This window comes from Pipistrellus hanaki, assembly GCF_964339955.1.
Source record: "Pipistrellus hanaki genome assembly, chromosome: 3".
Lineage (NCBI taxonomy): Eukaryota > Metazoa > Chordata > Mammalia > Chiroptera > Vespertilionidae > Pipistrellus > Pipistrellus hanaki.
In genome coordinates this window covers 157273901-157296373 of record NC_140505.1, presented here as the reverse complement: position 1 = coordinate 157296373, position 22473 = coordinate 157273901, and the positions used below count along the sequence as shown (strand labels likewise).

At 41.4% G+C, this 22473-nt stretch overlaps 1 protein-coding gene across 1 annotated transcript in view; it reads right to left on the bottom strand.

Annotated features, from left to right (window-relative positions):
• The window catches only part of ITPR2 (inositol 1,4,5-trisphosphate receptor type 2), a 416442-nt gene that overhangs the window by 83808 nt on the left and 310161 nt on the right, over positions 1-22473 (bottom strand). Inside the window, exons 46-47 of the mRNA XM_084877146.1 lie at positions 3964-4071; positions 473-665 (exon numbers count right to left, since the gene is read on the bottom strand). Coding sequence (XP_084733272.1) covers positions 473-665; positions 3964-4071 — 301 coding nt within the window. The remainder of the gene's footprint in view (positions 1-472; positions 666-3963; positions 4072-22473) is intronic.

Genomic DNA, 22473 nt, shown 5'->3' with positions numbered 1-22473 from the left:
CATTTTTAATTTGATCTGGCAAAGTACAGATACGGGGAAAGACTTTCAGAAAATCGTGAAACAATCCACTCCATCCTAAGATCCTAGGGCGAGAGAGGATGAGCGTGCTGGGACCGGCATCTCCATGCCACTTGCTGAGTGTTAAGGCCAGTCTGGGCCCATCTGGGGACTTCAAACCTGCAGCTGTTCTACAGTTAAAACATACAACTGCTACCTAGTATTTCATCATATTTATAAAACCATAGGATCAGCACTGGAAGGTGATCTAAGGCAGAGGATTCTGTTGCATGAAGCTGCAGGTGTCTTGGCTCCAGCGGTAGACTGAGCTTACATTCTTAAGGCTATAGGGGATCTCAGGAACATCGGATGGCAAGAAATTAAAAACCAGTCTAACTAAGGAGTGTCCTGTGTCCCAAAGTACCAATGGGTCTACTACGACACCCCAAACTCACCGTTTGTTTACGGTACTTACTCCTGATTTTCTTCTGCCACTTCATCTCATTGTAGAGGTCCTCTGTCTGCTGGAAGAAGTCGTTCACTTTGCTGCCTTGCTCGTCCCTTTCAGTCATTGTGAACACACGGCACTTGGACTCCCGTGTCAGGTATTCACATATGTTGGGGACAGGAAAGACTATCTGCTCCATGGTCCTGTCGTGCCGGACAATCTGCAAACATTAATCCACAGGCGCGTTAGCCTGTAGCACCTTGGCCTTAGCATACTGTTTTGTTTTGTTTTATGTTAAAGATATTTTATGAAATAAGTGAATGAAGAAAAAAACAAAACAGGCCAGTTTGAAGTACCCTAGACAGTCCTTTACTGGACTACTTTACATGTTTCTCTTTAAGGAAGAGATATTAGCTGACTAAAGTATCATAAATATTATACTTCATCATAAATAACCAAAGCCCAAGTCTTTATTCTTTCTGGATTACCATTAACCCTGTTTTTACTTTCATGAAATACAGGAGAGAATTAAGAGAGGGTGTTAATTAGCAAATGATGAGCTAATCACATTACACCCTGCACTTGATATATCTGCATCTTGTTCTTAGCCTGTCCTTCCTAAAAAGGGCTGCTGGGAAACAAATGGCCTACTCAACATGAAGCCAGAGAAAGGTGCTTCATATCATTGAAATATTTTCCTATTCGTGGCAACCCATAATTTTTGTTAGGTAGAATATCCATCCTAGCATATACCTATATATAAATATTAATTATTTTGAACTTTCCTTATTTGGCATTTGTGATAATTTAATGTTAGATTAAAAAAAACAAACCAGGCCGAGACCGGTTTGGCTCAATGGATAAAGCGTCGGCTTGGGGACTGAAGGGTCCCGGGTTCGATTCCGGTCAAGGGCATGTACCTTGGTTGCAGGCATATCCCCAGTAGGGGGTGTGCAAGAGGCAGCTGATCGATGGCTCTCTCTCATCGATGTTTATAACTCTCTATCTCTCTCCCTTCCTCTCTGTACAAAATCAACAAAATATATTTTTTTAAAAAAAACAAACAAAAAACAAACAAACCAGGCTGAATATTTTCATATAGTTTTACTATGTAACAAGGGCTGTGAAAACCAAATCTGAAGGTTCACATTTACATATGCTGCCCAACCCTCAAGAATGAATCAAGACTGACCTAAACCAGAAGATTGACTTGTTTCTCTCTGCCACTGATGCGGTGTTAGTGAGCATGTTACCTACTTCTGGAGAATGAGGCATGAGGAGAAATATCCTGGGGGGTGAGGGAGGCTTTCAGGAAAGATTTTGTTTCCAAAAAGGTAGAGAGCCTTTGAGACCAACAAAATAATAACAACAACAAAAAATAGCTCACACAAAAGTGCTTTTTGCCTGTATATTCTTTGTTCCTGCTGAGAACAAAAGGTCATGTGAAGGGATAATGCCTGAAACTGTGCAGCCATTTTACAGCTAGGAGGTGTGACATCAGTAACATAACAAGGAAGGCTGAGGAGAAAGATGGAAAAGCCTGCTTGTGTGAAGACATCATCATTATTATTGATTTCAGAGAGAGGAAGGTAGAGGGAGAGAGAGAGAAACATCAATGATGAGAATCATTTATCAGCTGCCTCCTGCATGCCCCCTAATGGGGATTGAGCCCCCAACCCCAGCATGTGCCCTGACCAGTTCATAGGTCAACACTCAACCACTGAGCCATACTGGTCGGGCATAGTGTGCATTCTTGATCAGAAAAGATTTCCTAATTATTAGAGTTCCAAATTGGATCAGTTCCCCCTGAAGTAGTGAGGTCTCTAGCACAGGAAGAACTGAAGGCAGAACAGAGCTATCATAAAGCAATTCCTCCTTGGATGGGTGAGTAGACCAGATAATCCTCAAGGTGCTTCCTACTTCCCAGGATCTTTGAGTCTATAACTTATAGACAAACTCTGATTTTCCACAATATTCACCATTGTGGTTATATGCCAGATACAGTGTTCAGTTTCGGAAATACAAAGATGACCGAGACCTGCCTCATGAAGAGGACAAGTGGCACATAAGAAGCAATATCACATGTTACACTAACAGAATGACCACACTGTGGCAGGAGCAGAAATGAAAGAATATTGTGAAGAAAGGAGGGCAGGTTATATGAGGTGGTCTTTCAATGAGCATGAGAATTGGTAGAGAGTAAATGCTCAGTATGTATTTAATGAATTTATGTATTTCCAGCTAAATCTTACCTCACTGCTGGGAAACCAATAAAAGCAGGATTTCAACTATAGCCCCATCTCTCACACACCCTAATCCTCACCTCTGGCTCACCCACTCTCCCTGCAGTTCCCGATCTCTTCTAATCACCTCGCTTCGTACTTTGGCTTCTGGGACCTTCCTTAGAACCACTCTGGTTTGGTGATCTATTTGTATCCATTTCCCCAGCGCCCTGACTTTGCCAGCCTCCGGTTCCTAAGCACTTGATGCAGAAAGCAAAGCTTTGCTGCTGGTCCATCTAATAGTTTCCATTAGGTCAAGTCTCCCACAAAAGCCACAGGAATATTAATGTTTATAAATGCTAGCAAGAGATCCATTCTGTGACACGGGTCATAATGCTCATTATTCCAAAGGTTTGGCAACAATACACAATAAGGTTCAGTGACCGTATACCATGAGAGTGAAGAGCAGTGATACCCACCATGCACTGTGCTGAAAACTGAACTATATCCACCAAAGTGAATGAATGTTTGGATGCAAATTACTAGCAACAAGTGTCAACCACTCTCCTCACTTCTGCCCGATTAGCCCTGCCAACTAGCGTCAGAATGACACCATAGCTGGTAAATGACAGCCAGATGGGTCTCACAACACATAATGATAAGTCTGTGTGGCCCCACACCTCCTGAGCTGCCACCGGCCATTAAAGAATGTCTCATTTATGGGGGTGGGAAGGTCAGCTGTCACATACTGAGAATGGAAACTGTTAAACCATCCCAAGTTCATGCCAGCAATATAAAAACATTATTAGTGACTTCAGTGTTTCTTATACTTTCGAATGCTTTCTTACACAGAGAACTGTATTTTAATAAGCCTTCTATAGTTTTTAAAAGAAACCTTTTCTTAAGTGACCGCTTCTATTATATATATATATATATATATATATATATATATATATATTTTTTTTTTTTTTTTTTTTTTTTTTCCTCTAAAACATCACTGCTCTGCAATGACAGCTTCCATGACCAAAACAAAACAGAACCAAAACTACTTTATTAGTTACAAAAGGAAACTTAAATACAGTTCTGGCCAAAACACAAAAGATAACTTGGAAAAAACGTTGCGTGCCTCAAATTTTTGTAGATCCCTCCTCACCTCTCATCTTTTAGTGCATATTTTTACAGTTTATATCAGTTTGGCTTCACTGTTCTGGGACACACTTATGGAAAAGGTCTGAAAATAGAAAGTAAATATATCTTTTCACAGTTAGTTCCTTTCAAGAAGTAATGGAGAGTTACCTCAATCTGTGCCGTGTGGTTGGCATAATACTTTAAGGCTTCGTCTCCATCATCTGGATCTGATCCTGGTTTGAGCATCTGCTGTAATAATTTGTTGTGACGGGCCAACTAGAAGGGGAAAGAGAGAGAAAACAAGTTTTAGATCTTCCCCACTCCATTTTCTGGAGACAAACTTTGAAATTAGTTTGTCCCCTTGTGCTCAGAGCTTCTAAGTTCTGGGGCTCATTGCAATTAATGACATGTCAGGAAAGCATGTCTATTTGAAAGGCATAGACAATGAAATCACAAGAATCCACTATTACTACGTCAGTTTTACATTTTTATTTGGGAATATATATGTTCTTGGCATGAGAAAACTGTGTCTTATCCATAGTAGTTTCTCAATTAATATTTGTTGATTAAAGTTGTATCTTCCATAATTGTATAATTGTGCCAGGAAAAAGTAAATCCCAGTGATAGGTGATTGTCATTCCCCTATAATAAATTTATTTTATTATTTTTTAATATATATTTTATAGATTTTTTACAGAGAGAAAGGGAGAGGGATAGAGAGCTAGAAACATCGATGAGAGAGAAACATCAACCACTGCCTCTTGCACAGCCCCTACCTGGGATGTGCCCGCAACCAATGTACATGCCCTTGACCGGAATCTAACCTGGGACCCCTCAGTCCACAGACCGACACTCTATCCACTGAGCTAAACCGGTTTCGGCCCCCTATAATAAATTTAAAGTACATGCACATGTAAAACAACTTGGTCAGCAGTGTGACAGTCCAGTCCAGATGGGACCAATATAATGGCAGCTTCCTATATACACGAAAATAGGTATGTGTGTTTCAGAAGAGTTTCTCTTATGGCATCTAATCAAGTTTGTACTGAACTCCTATGCTTCTGCCTATTCACACATCAAAACTGGCACTTTATGGGTACATATCTCAGTTTTATTATAATTGAAACCAGACATTTAAAAAACAAAAATCTCACCGTAAATTATAAACCACTGTCACTATAAGTAATCTTTCTCATTTGAATGCCTATGGCATTTGTTGGCTAATTCTCTCACTTTGTAGATAACTAATAGTGCCTCCACTGTCAATTTTATGGTTATATTAAATAATTCCCAAAACCCTGAAATGTCTTTAACCTTTTAGATATTCTATTTTGCCTCAAGTTCCCAGGAGGCTTTAGTAACAAAGAATCTCCATAGAATTATTTTATTCATAACACAGTTCCTGTTTCTTACTCTGTTGCAGGCACTGTCCTAAACACTTAAGCACATGATCTCATTTGACCCTACTAAGAGATTCTGAAGACACACTCATTTTTATTTTTAATCCTCACCTAAGGACATGTTTTTATTGACTTTAGAGAAAGGGAGAGGGAAAGAGGTGAAGAAGGAAAGAAGGAGAAAGAGAAAGAGAGAGAGAGAAAGAAGAAAAATATTGATTGCTTGTCTCCTATAAATGCCCCAGTCAGGGATCAAATCCACAACCTTTTGGTATATAGGATGATATTCCAACCAACGGAGCCCATCTAACCTGGGCTGGGTAGACACTCTTATTAACTCGATTTTACAAGTGGGGAAATTAAGGCATGGAGCATTTCAGGAACTTGTCTGTGATAACATAGCTAGACAATAATAGAGCCAGTGTTGAACTCAAGCAGTATAGTTTGAGTCAATATTTTGTCAACATTACAGACTAATAAATAAGTATTTGAATTGTTTGTGGGATGTTAATTGAAATTGTGATTATAAAGAATGGAGATAAATTTTAAACAATAATCCATAACCTATATAGCCAATAATCATTATCTTTGTAAGTGATAATTTGGTAAATTAAATATTCATTCCATTAATACTGCTCTAGAGCAAATCATTTTAGAAGCTATAATTTTAGAATTGAATTTTAGGAATATTTATAAATCACACAAGAAAACTATTTCCTGTTTTTTACAGGTTGAAGCAAAAGTAGGTTTACAGTTGGGAGTTCTCGAAACAAAGTTTATTCCTGTGCTGTTATTTAATAACATTGTATTATTTTCCATCCAATTAAGAATGGGAATAGAGGAAGTAAAAATACAATGAGGTGAACTCCTGAAAAGTACTGTGAGGGGCCAAGAAATAGGTGATAGCTAGAGAAATGGATAAGGTACAAGGAAGGGTTTTTGAAAGACGAGTATTATATCATCATCTTTGGTTTTTGAGAGAGAAGACACATTAGCTAGACGCACATGTGTCAAACACAAGGCCCGCGGGCCAAATCCAGCCCGCCAGGCCTTGCAATGTGGCCCGCACCGCGCTGTCATCACTGCACTCCGCTGTCAGTTTATGACATTGTCAGTTTATGACTGTTCAGTAAACCATTCGGCCCGCGATTTAGGCTGGATTTTAGATTTTGGCCCCTTCTCTGATTGAGTTCGACACCCCTAAGCTAGAGCAACGTTTTGACTAAGTAAGAATGGAATGATCTAGTATCTAGATGGAAGAGTTTGCCAGTGCGGGCCAGGACACCTGTCTGCAAGGTCAGTGAATGAGTCCAGTAAGCATGTTTGTGAGTTTTTGTTGAGAGAGGTTCAGCTGTCTGGTTCCTGCCATGCAACGAATTTAAATGGGCCCATGAAATCTAAGCTGAATAGGGAAGGAAATGAAGCCAGAAAGGACAATGAACTGGATCAATGAATTGTAGCTTCTGATGTCGTTTAAAAAATGTATTCGAGTGGAGGTGCTAGAACAATTAGAAGTGCTGCTTAAGAAGAGTTAGTGAGAATGAGATGGTTGAAATGAAGCCTGTTGACAAAGTGTAGGGAACAATGATTGATTAGGAATAACCATCGTCTACGTCTACGTCTACGTCTACGTCTACGTCTACGTCTACGGCCAAATTGCTTCTCACACTTCCACCCTTCCCTGGTCAGAACCACCTGGAATACTGAAGTAGCCTTTTAACTGGTCTCCCTCCTCCATTGTCCTCTAGAGGCTAGCCTTAACCCAGGAGCCAGGGCTATCCTTCTGATCAGATCATGCTTCTTCTGCTCAAAACCCTCTGAAGGCTGCCATCTTATTTAGAGTGAGAGCCAAGTCTTCGCCAGGGCCAACAGGACTACAGAACCTGTCCCGCTACCCTTCTGAACTCCCCACAGTCCCCGCCACACTAGACTCTGGACTATGCCTTCCACATGAGAAGCATGTTTCCATCTCAAGAATTCTGTAGCCACATTTGGTTTACTATTCCCTGCCATATGACTTTTTATATGACTAAATAAAGAAAACAACCCCAGGTTCTAAAGAAGAAAATGCATCATTTACTATTTACTATTAAGTGCTTTGGAAACCAATGGTGAAAACACTTGGTAAGTTTCTGGAGGAGTATAGCACATTTGTGGGGAGCCATCACAGTAAGAAATCTAATTTAAATCCTAATTAAAAACTAAAAGGCAGCTAATGAAGATATTCAAAGACAGCCATCTATGATATCCAATGTTACCTGACAGAGACCCTTACCACAATACTTGAAATTAGCTGATGTCACTACACAGCATGGTCTGAAACACCAACCAACAATCAATACGAGCAATAATGAGAATGTGAACATGGGCAGCCACACTGAATGCTAAAAGGGAACAATATCATGGGCAAGAAATCTCTGGGTCCTAGTAATACTTTCAATCCACAACAATCTTTATTAGGCAAAGTAGTAACAATTGCAATATATTGGGTGGACACGGTGCTTACTTAATAAGCGGTGCTCAAATAATTTTACCAATAAATAGCTCTTATTAGCTCATAAATACAAACACTAGACCTGATGTAAAATATGAACAGAGATGCCTATATATTAATGAAGAGGGCTCAAAAGCATTGGTGAATAGTTATCTTTATAAAAAAAAAAAAAAAGATATATCACCCACCAGGAAAAGATTGCCGATAAAGGCTAGGGATTTGAACTCATTATGTGTTAAAAAGAGAAAAGTAAAATCAATCACCTCAATTTTAATCATAACACATTTTCTAAATTAAATACACATGCAATACCAAATAGGAATAAAAATGTGTATGTATACATAAAAGGCATGCACACTTGTAAGTACACATATAACCTATAGCAGGGTCTTTGACTAACACTGTGCAGTTTTTTTAAAAACCAGGATTGGGAAATAAAGATGACAAACTCAGGCTTTTTACTTTTAGTAACTTCTATTTCACATTTATCTTTGTATCATTAGGGTTTTAATGTTCGTTTCCATTTTGGTCCACACAAGAATGAAGTAAAAACATCAAGCAATTGCACTTGAATGATATTCAACAATAATTATTCTTTGGCTCTTCTCATGTGTGAAATTTTTCGTGTGAGTTCTACTTTTATTAATTGGTAAAGGCAACTGCCTTTCCAAAGATCACAAAATGAGCCGGAGCCTGCAGGCAGAATAATTGCCTTATATGTTTCAGATAATAACTGTACAATGCTTTTATATCTAACATTTTTCCTGTTTGAAGCATAGAGCAATCCAGAGAAGAGTGTATAAACTAAGATTTTACTTATTCTAACATGCTTAAAACAAACACACAAGCCCTGTATTTTCAAAACATCTATTTTTCTGATTGTGTGACCCTATGTGCAAAGCACAAAACTATTGTGGAATTATAGGGTAAAAAAGAATTATTTTCTTCTTTTAAACAACCCACTTTCTAGTTGGAAGTATTCAAACAATTATTGAAATGTAATTCATATGAAGAAAATAAAGGCAGAAATACAAGGAATCATATTTGATTTGTGGCTTTCTAAAGAGAATCATCCAAGAAATGCATCTAATAAAAGTTTTAAGAAATGGGTAAAATGTTCATGTAGAAAGGGGAAAGAGGATGACACAAGAAAGTCATTCTGTGCAGAGAAAATTCTGCACTAAAATAGTCATGGAATATGGGGGGTGGGATACAGGATAAGAATTTGGAGCCACACTAAATACCCGCATGAGGAATCTGCATAGAGAAGATGGTTGGTTATTTTGAACTATTTCCATCAAAGAGATACATTCAAGACCTAGCCACCAGTACCTGTGAATGTGACCTTATTTGGAAATAGGCTCTTTGAAGATGCAATGATGTTAAAACGAGATCCTCCTGGATTAAGGTAGTATCCTTATAACAAGAGGTAAATTTGGGCACAGACACACACAGGGAGAATGACATCTGATGACAGGAGAGATTGAAAGGATGCAAGCCAAGGAACACCAAGGGTGGCTGGCTACTAGCAGAAGCTAAGAAGATGCAGGAAGATCCTACCTGAGAACCTTAGAGAGAGCATGGCCATGCTGACACTGAGATTTAGGACTGCCAGACCCCAGAACTGAGAGGGAGTACATGTTTTCTGTTTTAAGGAATCCAGTGTGTGGTAATATGTTATGGAAGCCCTAGGAAGCTGTCTCAGTCTGTTCGGGGTACTGTAACCAAAAATGCCACAGACTGGGTGGTTTATAAATCATAGAAATTTACTTCTCACATTTCTGGAGGCTGGGAAGTTCAAGATCAAGGCACTAGTTACAGCATTTGGTGTCTGGGGAGGGCTCCTTCCTCAAGAGTATATGTCTTCTCAATATAAGCTCACTGGCAGAAAGAATGAGGGCTCTCTCCATTCTCTATTATAAGGACAAAAACACCATTCATGAGGGCTCCAACATATGTATTTGGGGTGAGGGGGTGTGGAAACACACACAGCAGAAGACAATACAAAATACAACACAAAGGACTTTTTCTTCTAGCTGTGGCCAGATAAACAGGTCTTCTTACGCATTCTCTTCCCTTCTATCTGTAAAGGAATTTGGGGATTAGAGGGGATCCACTTGGGAATGGTGCCATCTGTCCAGAGCTACTCTCCGGACTGGGAGGTCCTTTGTAAAGAAAACGGCCCAAAGAACAACTACTCCTCTAGAATGTGGACGCCAGAATCCTTACTCTTTCAGGAGTAAGGTCAAAGTTGTGTTGGGGAGAAGAAGAGAAGAAAAGTCATTTCCACATGAGACGTTTCAGCTGTGTGGTCTCAGCAAGAAATTATTCCCTGTGGCAGCGGATGCTTGCCCTCAGACACATCCGGCGGAAATCAGCTTCAGGCATTCCTACCAGAAGAGCACTCCCTTTCCACTTCAGTCAGCAGAATCAAGGCTTCGGGGAACCCCCCTCAATGCCCAGCTTCAGTCTGAGGTTAAACAGTGAAGGGCTCCTTCCTCAAGGCAGAAGCGGTGGGTCTCCCAGCAGAGCAGGGTGAGAACATGAACGAGCGGGGGGAGGAGGAGAGCGAGAGGAGAGAATATGGCCCAGGGTGTCACAGAAGGACTGTGGAAAGTGGATCAAAGCGCGGATTCTCCACCAAACAGTGTAACTGAATAGGGCAGTTGCAAAAAGCAACAAATATCAGTCTTTCTTAAAAAGTTAATTCTTGTTCTTTCTTCTCTTTCCCAGACGTCTTCATTCCCTAGCCAAATACATTTGTCTATATTATCTTGAGCAGAACTTGGACTGAAACTGGAAGAAGAGAGAAAGAAAGAATGTTCATTTTTCTGGCCTTCCAAAATAGGCTCCTAAGAATCCAAAGAGAAAGCCCGGAGGGAAGTGTGGCCAAGAGCAAAGCCGGCAATGAGCAGGAAAGAAAGCAGAGAGGGTGTCCATTCTGAGGAATGGCGTGTGGCGAGCCTGGGAGAGAACACAGCCCCTGAGCACTGTGGGAGGCCACTGTGGAGGATCTGTGGACCCGCAGACCACAGGGCCACAGACACTCCCTCACCGCCTGCCCGAGGAAGCTGCATCTCAGGACTATTTTCTCTCATCCTGGCCACACACTCAGCAGCTGAGGGGAGTAAGGAACTGGTCCCTCCCCTGCCCCCCAGGACTGAAGGAGGGACCCTAGAACACCAGCACTAGCCTTCACCATAGAAGATTTACTAAAGGAGTTAGTTTTTTGTTTTTTTAAAAGAGGTTTTATTTATCTAATATCTAAACTAAATTCTTTATGATTCCTAGAGGTCAGTTTGTCATTTCCATTACAACTGTGTCCAAACAAAGACAAACATGCCTGCAAAGGGGCAAGAAATTCACCAAAATTAAAACAACAACAACCACACACACACAACTAATTTTCAGATGATCCAGACTTCTATTCATTAGGGTCTGTCTGAAATTACAGCAAAATTAATAAAATATCTTCAGGGATTATAATGGATACATGTTTGATAGCTCATCCTTTGAAGCAGGGCAAAGCATCGGAGGGAAAACATAAAGATAAGTCTTTGAAATTTCTGGGTCTCACTGATACCGTGATAAAAACCTGGTTATTATTAACAGGGACAGAGTAAAGAGAAGACTAGAAGACAGGTATGCCATTTATACAGCTTTGCCAGGAAGCTGTAGTAAACATTCTCCATGTCTATTCCCCTCAGATCACTGGGACTGGATCTGGCAGGGACTGGACATCAGACGCATGCCCAGGAAGGTCTGTGTGACATGGGAAGGTGCTTACCTGTTAGTCACACCTGGGAACCAGTCAGTGGCCTGAATAGGTGTGGCTCCTGCAAGGGGCAAAACCTGAACATTTAAACTACCAGATATAGAAGCCCCTCTCCCTCTTGGCTCTTGGCCCTCTAGGGAGGGACTCCTGTTGCAGGGGCCGCACTCCTCTGCCTTTGCATGGCCATGTGGACTCCACAAAGGACAATGGACTTACTAGCCTGATGCTCTGCTGGACCCAGCTCCATCATGGAAAGGACACTTTGGACCCCGGCCCTGCTTCTGGCTTTGCTGAACCCACAGCTGCTCCTTTTCCAGGACTGAATTAAGCGGCATGAGACTTTGGGCCCCGAGAAATGTAATTCCAAGCAAATAAAGCCTCTTACCACATCTCATTCGCTTGGGGGGATTCTGAAAATGCTTATTTCTGCAGTACCCCCAAGAACCCCACTCCCACCAATGATGGGGAAATGTGGCCCATCAATCTCTCACAGCATCACTATAAGGAAGTTATGTATTCCTTCAGACCCAGAGACGAGTGGACAATAGTTCAGTAGCTTCTTCAAGCATCTAGAAATAAATTTGCTGGGCATTTACCATCATGTTCCCTCCCTAGGGATTTTTCAAATGTGATTTGGGAAACACTAGAAGAACAGAAGGATCTTTCTCCATAGTAATTAAAATAATAACATGTGCGTGAGAGTTATTAACTACTTGATTTTAATGTAACTTCCTTACCTAGAACGTAAGCCCTAGGAGGACAGGAATTTTCCTTTGTCACTGTTGTGTCCCCTGCATCTGTTTAGCATGGAACAGCTCCGTAATAAATAGGGAACGTATGGATGGATGGATGACTGGAGGGATGAACGGCACAGAGTGTTTTTGTTTGTTCAGTTTTTTAAAGGTAAATGTGGTTAATTTTCCAAAAAAGATTGGCTTTTAGAAAATGTAGAATTACCATTTGTAAATGTGGAGGATGATTTAATTTCTATTTCTGGAATAAAGTGATTTAGTCATTCACTTACACCACAAAGATATTAGGAATTAGAGCACTGCCTATCTCCTCAAAAGCATCTTGATTCTTCCATTGTTTACAGCGATTCCCTCAGGGCAATGAGGTGAAAAATTCCATCTTTTTGAGGCCCTTGACCATAGTAACTTAGGCCTTGTGGTTGACTGGGAAAACTTAGAGCCCTTGCTCTCAAAGTCCTTGTTGGGGGGAGTGGGCTTATTGCCACACTGAGGGACTAGCATCGGTTCTGCCGCTGACCCTTCATGGGAACACATACAACTCACTTGGCCTTTTCCTGGGTAATTTACCCAGCAGTGAAATAACAGTAATACCCACGATACTATATCAAAGAGAATCACTGGAGGACCTGTGCTCCTAATGCTCCGTGCTCCTAATGCTCCATAAGTTCCTCAACCAACCAGGTTCAGGGAAGCTTACCGTGCTACTACAATTCTTCTCTCCTCTGGGACATACCTGCTCTAAGAGAGAGTCCATTGCTTTCCTGTTGTTCATGGTCTTGACAAAGCTTCTTTAAAGTGGGTTAATTAAAGGCTTGGATTTGCAATGATGAGTTCCACACCAGTTCTCACATTGCCAGTGTGCTCAGGGATCCCCTCTGAAGTGCACAAATTAGCCCAATGTAAAACCAGGGGTGGAACGTGAGGGAATGAGAAGAAGCACTGTGAGATAATTTTCAGGAACTTGAAGTTTAATTGCTTGAAAGTATCTCAACCTCAGTTTGCAGCTTTCTATTTCTGTGTTACATCAGACTGAGAAACATCATGCTAGTGCCATCTCTATGTTTAACTGTCCCGTCAACCGCTGCTTAAAAAAGGGCCAGCTTTTGCTAGAGTGATTCTCAAAAGTGAGAGAATTATTGCTCAAGTGAACTTCTGCATTTCAAAAGCAGACCTAATGAAGGAGAAAATGAGGTGGCAAGGTAAATCTGAACTCTAAGTAAGGATCCAGATAAGCTGAATCAAAGTGAAAAGAGACAAAGAATTTTGAACATGTATTTTTGTTATTTGTTCAATAGGTGACACCCAACACCTTTTAAATGTTATCTAGTCATTCAGAAGTTAAATTACCTAAGTTGCAAATTAAAAGACAAAGAGAAGGCATGCAAAGACAAGAGAGAAAGGGAGGGGGAAAAATTAGAGGAAAAATAACTTAGAAAACCACATTTTCTTTTCCTAAAAAAAAAAAAGATAGAGAAGACATTTAAGGATACAGGTATTAAATACAAACATATTGAAACTACAAAGTTACTGCCTGCATTATAAGCTTCTTTGGTATTATATGGTGAATTATCGATAAAGGAAACAATACTGTCAGATCCATAAAGCATGTTAAAATAACCAAGACCCACTTAGCCTAATCCAAAACAAACAAACTCCTTATAACTTGAGCAATCATGAGCTAAAGGCAATAATTAGTGTATTCCTTGCATGTTCATTTGAAAATACTTAATTATAAACCTCTCCTCTGGCCTAGTAATTCTCTAGGCATTAGGGCCATAACATTAAACAACACCCACAAGCCTCCTGTCCTTACAGAGCTGATGTTCCAGTGGTGGGCGAGACATAAACCAACATATATATGGTTTATCAAAACGGGAAAATGCACAAAAGAAAAGAAAGCAGAAGATGGGAGGAATGAGCACTAGGGGGCCGGAGGTTGCCATTTTAAAGCAAATGGCCAAAAGCAGAAGAAACAGCAAACTCAAAGGCACAAAGCAGGATTGATTATGTTTCTTGGATTCAAAGCAGAGCCATGAGACCAATGTGGCTTGAGCAGGTAAAGAGAAAGGTGACGGAGAGATAGGTGGCAGGGGCAGAAGAACCAGATCATATTGGGTATTAGAAGCCAATACCAAAATTTGACTTTTGTTCAGAAATTCACAAGTATTAGAAGGTTTTGAGCAGATAGGTGACATTATCTACATGACATTTTTAAGGGTTTGATGTAGCTGCTGGACTAGAGAAGACATTAAGAAATGCATGGGTGAATGGAAGTGGGGAGAAGTTAAATGCCTATTGCAATAATCCAGGTGAGAGATGGTGGTGGTTTTGAACCAGGTGGTAGTGAAGGATGAGGGAAGATTCTGGAACATTCTGTGCCAGAAAAGGGATGATGACAGAGATGGCTAGAAAGTAGGATTGTACAGTGGTGATGCTAAACAGGGTCTGGACGGACATGAGTTTAAATCCCTTCTGTTCTACTTGTTAACAGCAATTATGGGCAAGCAACTCAACTTTTCTAAGCTTCACTATTTGCAAAATGAGGTTAATAACAGTGCTTTATCAATATTTATCTCAGTGAGCTGCTGTGATGATTAGATGAGACATAGTACCTGAGACATATTTATCAAGTGTCTCAGGTACTGTGTCTCATTTAGCATCAAGGAAGCACTTGATAAATATGAGCTAAAATAATTTTAAAAGATAAGAATAATCAGGAACACAATAAAAATAAGGCTCCTAAGCCATGTTAATGGGCATATGCTCTTCTCCAATGGAAGGTATTTCAAATGTCTCGTGAGGAAACAGACACAACAGGTTGGCATTTTAAATAATCCCTTAGACTTCCATGTGGGATTGAAAAGGACCTTGGATGGAGGCAAAGAGAGAGGAAGCTGGTGCCACTGTCCGGGAATGAGAAATGATGATGGCAGGAGAGGAAACTGATGGCAAGAGAGAGAAGACTGGGCTGATCTGAGCGACATTCAGAAGGTGGAAGTGATGGACATGCTGTCTGGGGGCTAGGAGAAAGGGAGTCAAGCTGAATGCCAGGTTTCTAACTGGGTACCTGGTCTGAGAAGCATGCATGCCACTCACTGAGAAAGGGAGCTCACACTCCTTGCAGGAAGAGGCACATGACCATCTTAAGACTGATTCCCTGAACCACAGAAACTCAGATTGCAACATACAGGAAAGGCGATGTCAGGCCATCAAGAGGAGCTGGGAAAGAAAGGTCTGGCTGCCTGTCACCACCTGTACCCAAAGCACTGATCTTTTCTTAATGTGTGTGTTTATTTTATTACTTTAGAAAACTTCTCCCTTAGTTGATGTCAATTTCGAACATGTGGGAGTGATCAACTTTAAAAAAGTTAAATATGAGGCACTTCAAGAATGCATGAGTTAGTCAATAAAATAGGAGGTGATTTCAAGGAAAATTGTTTTCTGTTAAAAAATATATAGATATGTTCATTTACTCCTTTAGGAATTCATTTGTGAGCCCTCTTGCAGCATCCGTTTAGGATCTGAGCACGAAAGCTGTCTGAATTCCAGCCGGGCCCAACCCTAATGAGCTTCTGGAAAGTTGATGTGCCTCCGCTTCCTGCTTCTGTCTCAGCCATCTGAGCATGAAGGCTTCGCGGCAGCTCCCAAGCCCACTGACATTTAATTAGCACCGTCGCTGTGATCCCTCAGCAAACCCTCCCAGATGAGCACCCCAGAGCACCACGCAGAGTGGGTACAAGCTAAAACAAATCTCCTTTCTGCAGATAGAGATCTGCCTTTGCAAACTGGAACCTGGGAGTATTTCCTATTAGCCCTTTACAGGCACTGACTTTTGGTAACACTGCTGTGCTCAGGGGAAAGCAAATCCTAATATATAAAAAGCCAGGGGCTGTCATGACCAAAACAACTGGATGGATGACCGAACAGCAGTCTGCATGGGGCAACAAGGCCAGCAGGACAACCAAACGAATGAACAGCAGGTTGCATGGGGCGACCAGGCTGGCAGGGGGGGAGGGGGCAGTTTGGGGCAACCAGGCTGGCAGGGGAGCAGTTAGGAGCCAGTGGTCCCAGATTTTGAGAGGGATGTCCGATTGCCAGTTTAGATCCAGTCCCTGGGACCGGGCCTAAACCGACAGTTGGACATTCCTAGAGGGATCCCAGATTGGAGAGGGGGCAGGCTGGGCTGAGAGGGCCCCCCAGTGCATGAATTTCATGCACCTGGCCTCTAGTCTTTCTCTATATATAAAAGCCTAAGTGACTGTTACAACTGGATGACTGGATGGTACCTGTGATGTGCACAGACCACCAGGGGGCAAATGCTCAATGCAGGAGTTGTCCCCTAGTGGTCAGTGCACTCCCACAGCCAACCTCCTGCAGCCGGCCAACCTCCCATGGTTTCTCCCCTCTGCTGGTCTGTCCCAATCGGCCCTTCGGCCCTGATTGCCAGCAAGACTGAGGGACTCCACCCATGCACAAATTCATGCACCAGGGCTCTAGTATAAATATAAGGAGGCTTAGGAAATGTTGGAGGATGGACATTTTAAACAGAGCAACTGCACTGGGTTGAAGGTACAAAGTTACTCCAAGTGACAGCAAGACACCTTGAGTTGCAATGCCACCAGTATTAATCTCATTTTCCCTCCCCCCTAGGTTTTAGAAATGATATTTCACTTTCATTCTGCATAAGATCAAGACCAGAATAGGATACTTTGGCTGCTCTGAATCATTGCTTCTCTGACTCTGATGTGCATTTGGAGTACTGTTTAGGTAGTAATCCCACAGCCTCCTCTGATCACTGCTGTTAGTTTGGGGCCTCATCACTCAATACAAATTGCTCTTAGTAAGACCATTGGTGACCTGCTAAGGTTGATGGCTGCACCTTGTGCATTGAGTTCTTTGGAACCATGGATCCCAGACTTCTTCCTGAGTCTCTCTGTCTTATAATAGTTCGCTCTCATGCCCCATTTCCTCAGACCTTTCATTCTCAACCTGCTCCATAGGTTTTTCTTCCTCCTCCTTTCTTTAAAGGTGGTATTTAGTCAGGGTTCCATTCCAGTTCTTTTCCTGGCAAATCTCATCTATAACCACAGTTTCTAATATTATTGACATACTAATATCTCTGTACATCGATGTTCCAAGCCTGGCTCTCCTTACTGAGAATTCAGTACATATGTATAATAATTTGCCTATTGTACACCTCCAACCCAACGTCCTATAATTTCCTCAAATAGCAAAGGTCTAGAACCAAGCTTCTTCTCTCCTCATTCCACCTCCAGCCCTTCTCTATTTCCAATCTTGTGAAATGCATTGTCATCTGTCCACCCACCCTCTCTATCCCTGCGAGTTATCCAAAACTCACAGATTCTCACACTGCCTTTGGGGCCCAGGAATACACACCCAAGGAGGAGAGGGTTGTGGTTTTTTAGTCAATCATTTTGATATGAGACATTTTTTTCTGTTGATAAATAGCAGACATGAATTCCTTTAATTTCTGAGATGTGGGGTTCACAAATTTGAAAAAAAAATTACGTATTAGGTGACAATCAGATTATCTTGACAGCAGGAAAGTGGAAAGCACAAAAGGAGAAGGAAGGGAATGAAATCAGAAGAGGCCGTGTGGAGGTCAGGTGACCAGACTGGCAGACAATTAGGGAAGGAAGCTGAAGAAGGAAAAAGTCTGAAGAGGCATTTTTGAAACTGAGCTATGGACAACTTGAATAAAAACATCCAGACTGTACAGTAATGAGATTTGGGGCTCTGCCCCATTCAAGCAGAGTCTATCGTACAGCGACAAGGTCCAGGAATTAGATGCACACTACAATTTGAGAATCACTTTTTTTTTTTTTTACCTCAACTTTAATACACAGCGTTTCCCAAGTTTTGTATCAGATGTAAGTAGACTATCTCCTTCCCCGCAACTAAGTTTCTTTAATTTGCCCTCTGACCTAGGCCCTCACATTGGTCTCCTGCAATTCCTTCTGCCTTCCTGTCCCCCTCTTCTGCTTCTATTCTACTTGATTCATTCAGACTCTGAATCTAAGAAATGGCCATGGGCCTGCCCTGTCAATTGGTCAGTCAATTCCCATTTCTGTTCAGGCTTCTCCTTTTCACACAATACTGAAGTCACAGAATGACAGCAATGGAAAGAAAGAACCTCTTACGTTCTCCTTTCTCCAGGCAGAACGTCTACGTGTATGCCTGTGTGTGTGTGTGTGTGTGTGTGTGTGTGTGTGTTTTACTCATATACAAAGTGAACTGAGCACTATAAATAGAAACAAGAAAAATACTTAAAAGTAAATGAGCTCTCCATTATTACTCATAAGAATATTTCAAATGTGGGCAATTATGACTGTGAATATTATAAAAAATCATCAAAGGCACAGTTTGGCCAACCATGGCTTGTGGGTCAAATCCGGCCTGTCACCTGTGTTTTTAAAGTTTCATTTTAACACAGCCATGCTGATTTTTTTCAGTACTGTTTATGTGTTTACTGTTTGTTTGTTTGTTTGTTTTTTGCATGAGAGTGGAAAATTAAGTATTTGCAACTGACAATATAACAAGAAAAGTCTAAAATATTTACCATATGGCCTTTTGTAAAAAGTTTGCAAACCCTTTATAAACGTAACACAAACGTAAACAAATAGCTTGTGGGTTTCAGGTAAGTGACAAAATGTTAAACAGAGAGACAGACAGACAGATAATCTCATACATACATACATACATAAAATTCTAGAAGATATCTTTGAACCACACAATTTTATAGTCATAAGATCAATATTATCTCATTGATCATGTAAACCCCGACAAGGGACTTTCCAGAACTTTCCCCTAGTATATAATTTCATGTAACTATTTGGTTGTGATGAGGAGGAGGGACTTTTTTGGCCTGGCCAAGGAAATGATTTCCTTTTCTGAAACTTGACCTTTTAGTTCAGCAGTTTATCTTCCAATATTATTTTGTTACAATGATCAGTCTCTTTCCTATGCCTCTGTTGTAATTCTGAAACTCAAAATGCCACCAACAGCCACAAAACACAAAAGCTGAGCTAAAACTTACATACCGAAGGAGTCTCTCAGCATTAAATCAGAAAAAAATATTATTTCATATACCATCTCAATATCCTACCACTGGATCTATTTGACAAAGGCCATTCGTTGGCTTTCTTTGTCCTAACATTCCATCCATCTCATATTTCTACCAGGTGTCTTTAGGATAAAGTTAACTCTTCTTCATTTGTGTTTGGGCTGGAAAAACAAGTTTATCGCCCTAACCAGTTTGGCTCAGTGGATAGAGTGTCGGCCTGTGTACTGAAGGGTCCCAGGTTCAATTCCAGTCAAGAGCATGTACCTTGGTTGTTTGCACATCCCCAAAAGGGGGTGTGCAGGAGGCAGCTGATTGATGTTTCTCTCTCCTCAATATTTCTAACTATCCATCTCTCTTCCTCTCTGTAAAAAAAAAATCAGTAAAATATATATTTTTTAAAAAGTTAATCAATAAACATGGTCAGACCCATAGAAGCATGTACTCACATACCCACAAACATATATCCAGAATATTACTTAGTGCTTTGACATAAGGGTTTTTATTCTGATTTGCATGTTTACTAATTCTATTTCCCTAGGGGTATCATCTAATTGACTTATCTTTAAATACTTACTTGATAATATCAGGGCATAAATTAGTGCATGAATACAAGTACCATCATTAAAAGATCTTTGCAAGATGTGGAAGGATGCTTTTCAGTTGGTGGAAATCTTATAAAGCAACATTCTGTGCCATTTGTTTTTGTGCTATTGTGTTTAGCATTCTATAAAATCATTAATGTCTCGTTAATTTTATGGTGGCATAAATAAGAACTAAGTCCCCTAAGGAACAGTTTAGCAGAAATTTATGTTCTGTCAACTTTTCAATAAATGTTTCTACTGAATTATTTTTTGGGACAAAAGCCCTGGGAATTTGGTAAGATATGCCCTCCACTGCTGCCTTCCACATCGGCACCACACTGCTTTCTCCATCCCTGCCGCAATGTCCCAGAGCGCCTACCCTCCACACATATCAAGGTGTGTATCCCCTCTTCCTCTGCTCATTCTTTACTTATGCTGGAGTGCCTTCCTCTCTTTTTGCTATGTATCTATATTTTCTCTGTATATAAGATTTGTCTGAAAATGTAAGCTCCTCCATAAAAGCCCTTTACAGTAACTCCAGCAATATGAACCTGCTTCCTTTCTAGTCATCTATAGCACTTGTAATTGTAATACTCATTGATTCACTCACTCAAAGCATTTACTGTATCAAACACAGTAATATATAGTAGGCAACACATTCATGAATAAAAACGTTAATTCCTGCCTTTACTGAATGTGGAGTCTAGTGGAGAAAACAATAAATAGCCCATAGTGCCTCAGTGATACATAATCTATGATTAGAGAAAATACCAGGTGATAAGAACACACAGGAGAGGATTTGCTCAGCACTGAGTCAGAGTAACAGTGAGGAGCTAAGGTTTAGGAGTCAGAGCCTGGGTTTGAATCTAAGTTGGGAAGACTGGGAACATCAAGAGCTCCAACATGGATAAAGAGTGAGATGCTGAAAATGACATTCAAATGCAGATCTCAACCAAGCATTTGGATGTACCAGTCTGGTGTGCAGAATAGAGGCCCACGCTAAAGATATAAATTTGGGATTTATCGTGGTACAGCTGGTGCTTAAAATCACATGACTGAGTGAGCTCATCTAGGGAGTGAATGTCAACTGAGAAGAGAAGCAGTCCATGGAACACACTGATTACAACACTCCTGAAGAGAACAGGAAAAGAATAGGAACCAGCATAGGAAATGGTGAGGAAGGTGCTGGTAAAGACCCAAAGAGACCAGGAAATTGTGCTGCAGGAAAGTGAAGTCAAGAAATTATTTCAAGGAGAGAGTGACCAGCTCTGTGAAGTGTCAGTGACAGGCCAAATAAGATGAAGAATGAGAAGAAGCCATCAGATTTAGCAAGGTGGCAGTCATGTGAGCTGTTTTGGTGTCACAGTAAGGGATGAAAGCCTGGCTGAGAGGCAGGGACAGACCGAAGAGAGAACAGAAAGAGAGGAATTGGAGATAGCAACTGTTATCAGCTTTGCTATAAAAGGGAACAGAGTTATGGGCCAGTGAGCTTGGGGGCTTGGGAAGAAGCAGAATTGCCTGCATAAATGCTGAGTGAATGATCAAATTATGGAAAACAGAGGAAAATTGATGTCTCTCTGCTCCTCTGGCTCTCCTGGCTCTTCCTACATCTTCCCCTTCTCTCTCTGTCTCTGCCACAAACTCACCTTCCCATGTACACTCCTAACTGAGATTCCAGAGCACCCCAACTACACATCTTCCAAGATACTCATCTTGCCACATGTGATTGTTTTTATGTCTCATGCAATAAACAGTCAATTCCATGAAGACAGAGAATAGATCTTGTTTTTATACCCCATGCAATCACAATCCATTAATAGATTGATCTCTGTAGAATACCTGTTCCTGAAAGAAACACACCATGTGACTGCAGGAGGGAAACATCTCTGGGGATATAAGTCAATGAGGGGAGGGATTTTGGCCTGTCTGCTCACTACTTTACCCTACGGGTGAGAATAGTGGATAATCAATAAATATATACTGACTAAAGATCCAAAGACACAGAAACATGGAACCTACTGATGAATTTCAGAGGGAAGGCAATGGTGAGGGTGGGGGATGGGTGGGGAGTGATTAACTGGGGAATTTATATGCGTACTAGAAGCCCAGTGCATGAATTCATGCATGGGCGAGGTCCAGCAGGCCAGGACTCAATCAGGGAAGATCAGGGCCAGGCCTGTTGGGAGGAGGAGACAGCAGGACATTGGCCAGCTGGCCTGCCCTGATCCGGGTCTCCAATCAGGGCCAGGCTGGCTGGGGGGAGGGGCTGCAGGCATTTGGCTGGAGGGCCTTATTCCTTATTGAGATGCGGGGCCACTTGGGGGCAGGGCAGGCTGAGGGGAGGGGCTGTGGGCTGATCAGGGTGGTGGGGGCCCATCAGGGGCAGGACTGGCTGGGGAGGGGCTGTAGGAGGTTGGCTCCTATTTGGGATAGGGAGGAGAAATCAGGGGAAGGGATGGCTGGGGGGAAGGGCTGTGGGCTGATTAGTGTGGTGGGGGCCATCGGGGGGGTGGGGTCAGGTGGGGGTAGGGGCTTCAGGAGGTTGGCTACAGCTAAGCTATTTTGTTTTTGCTGGTGGTGGTGCCTGGTAGACAG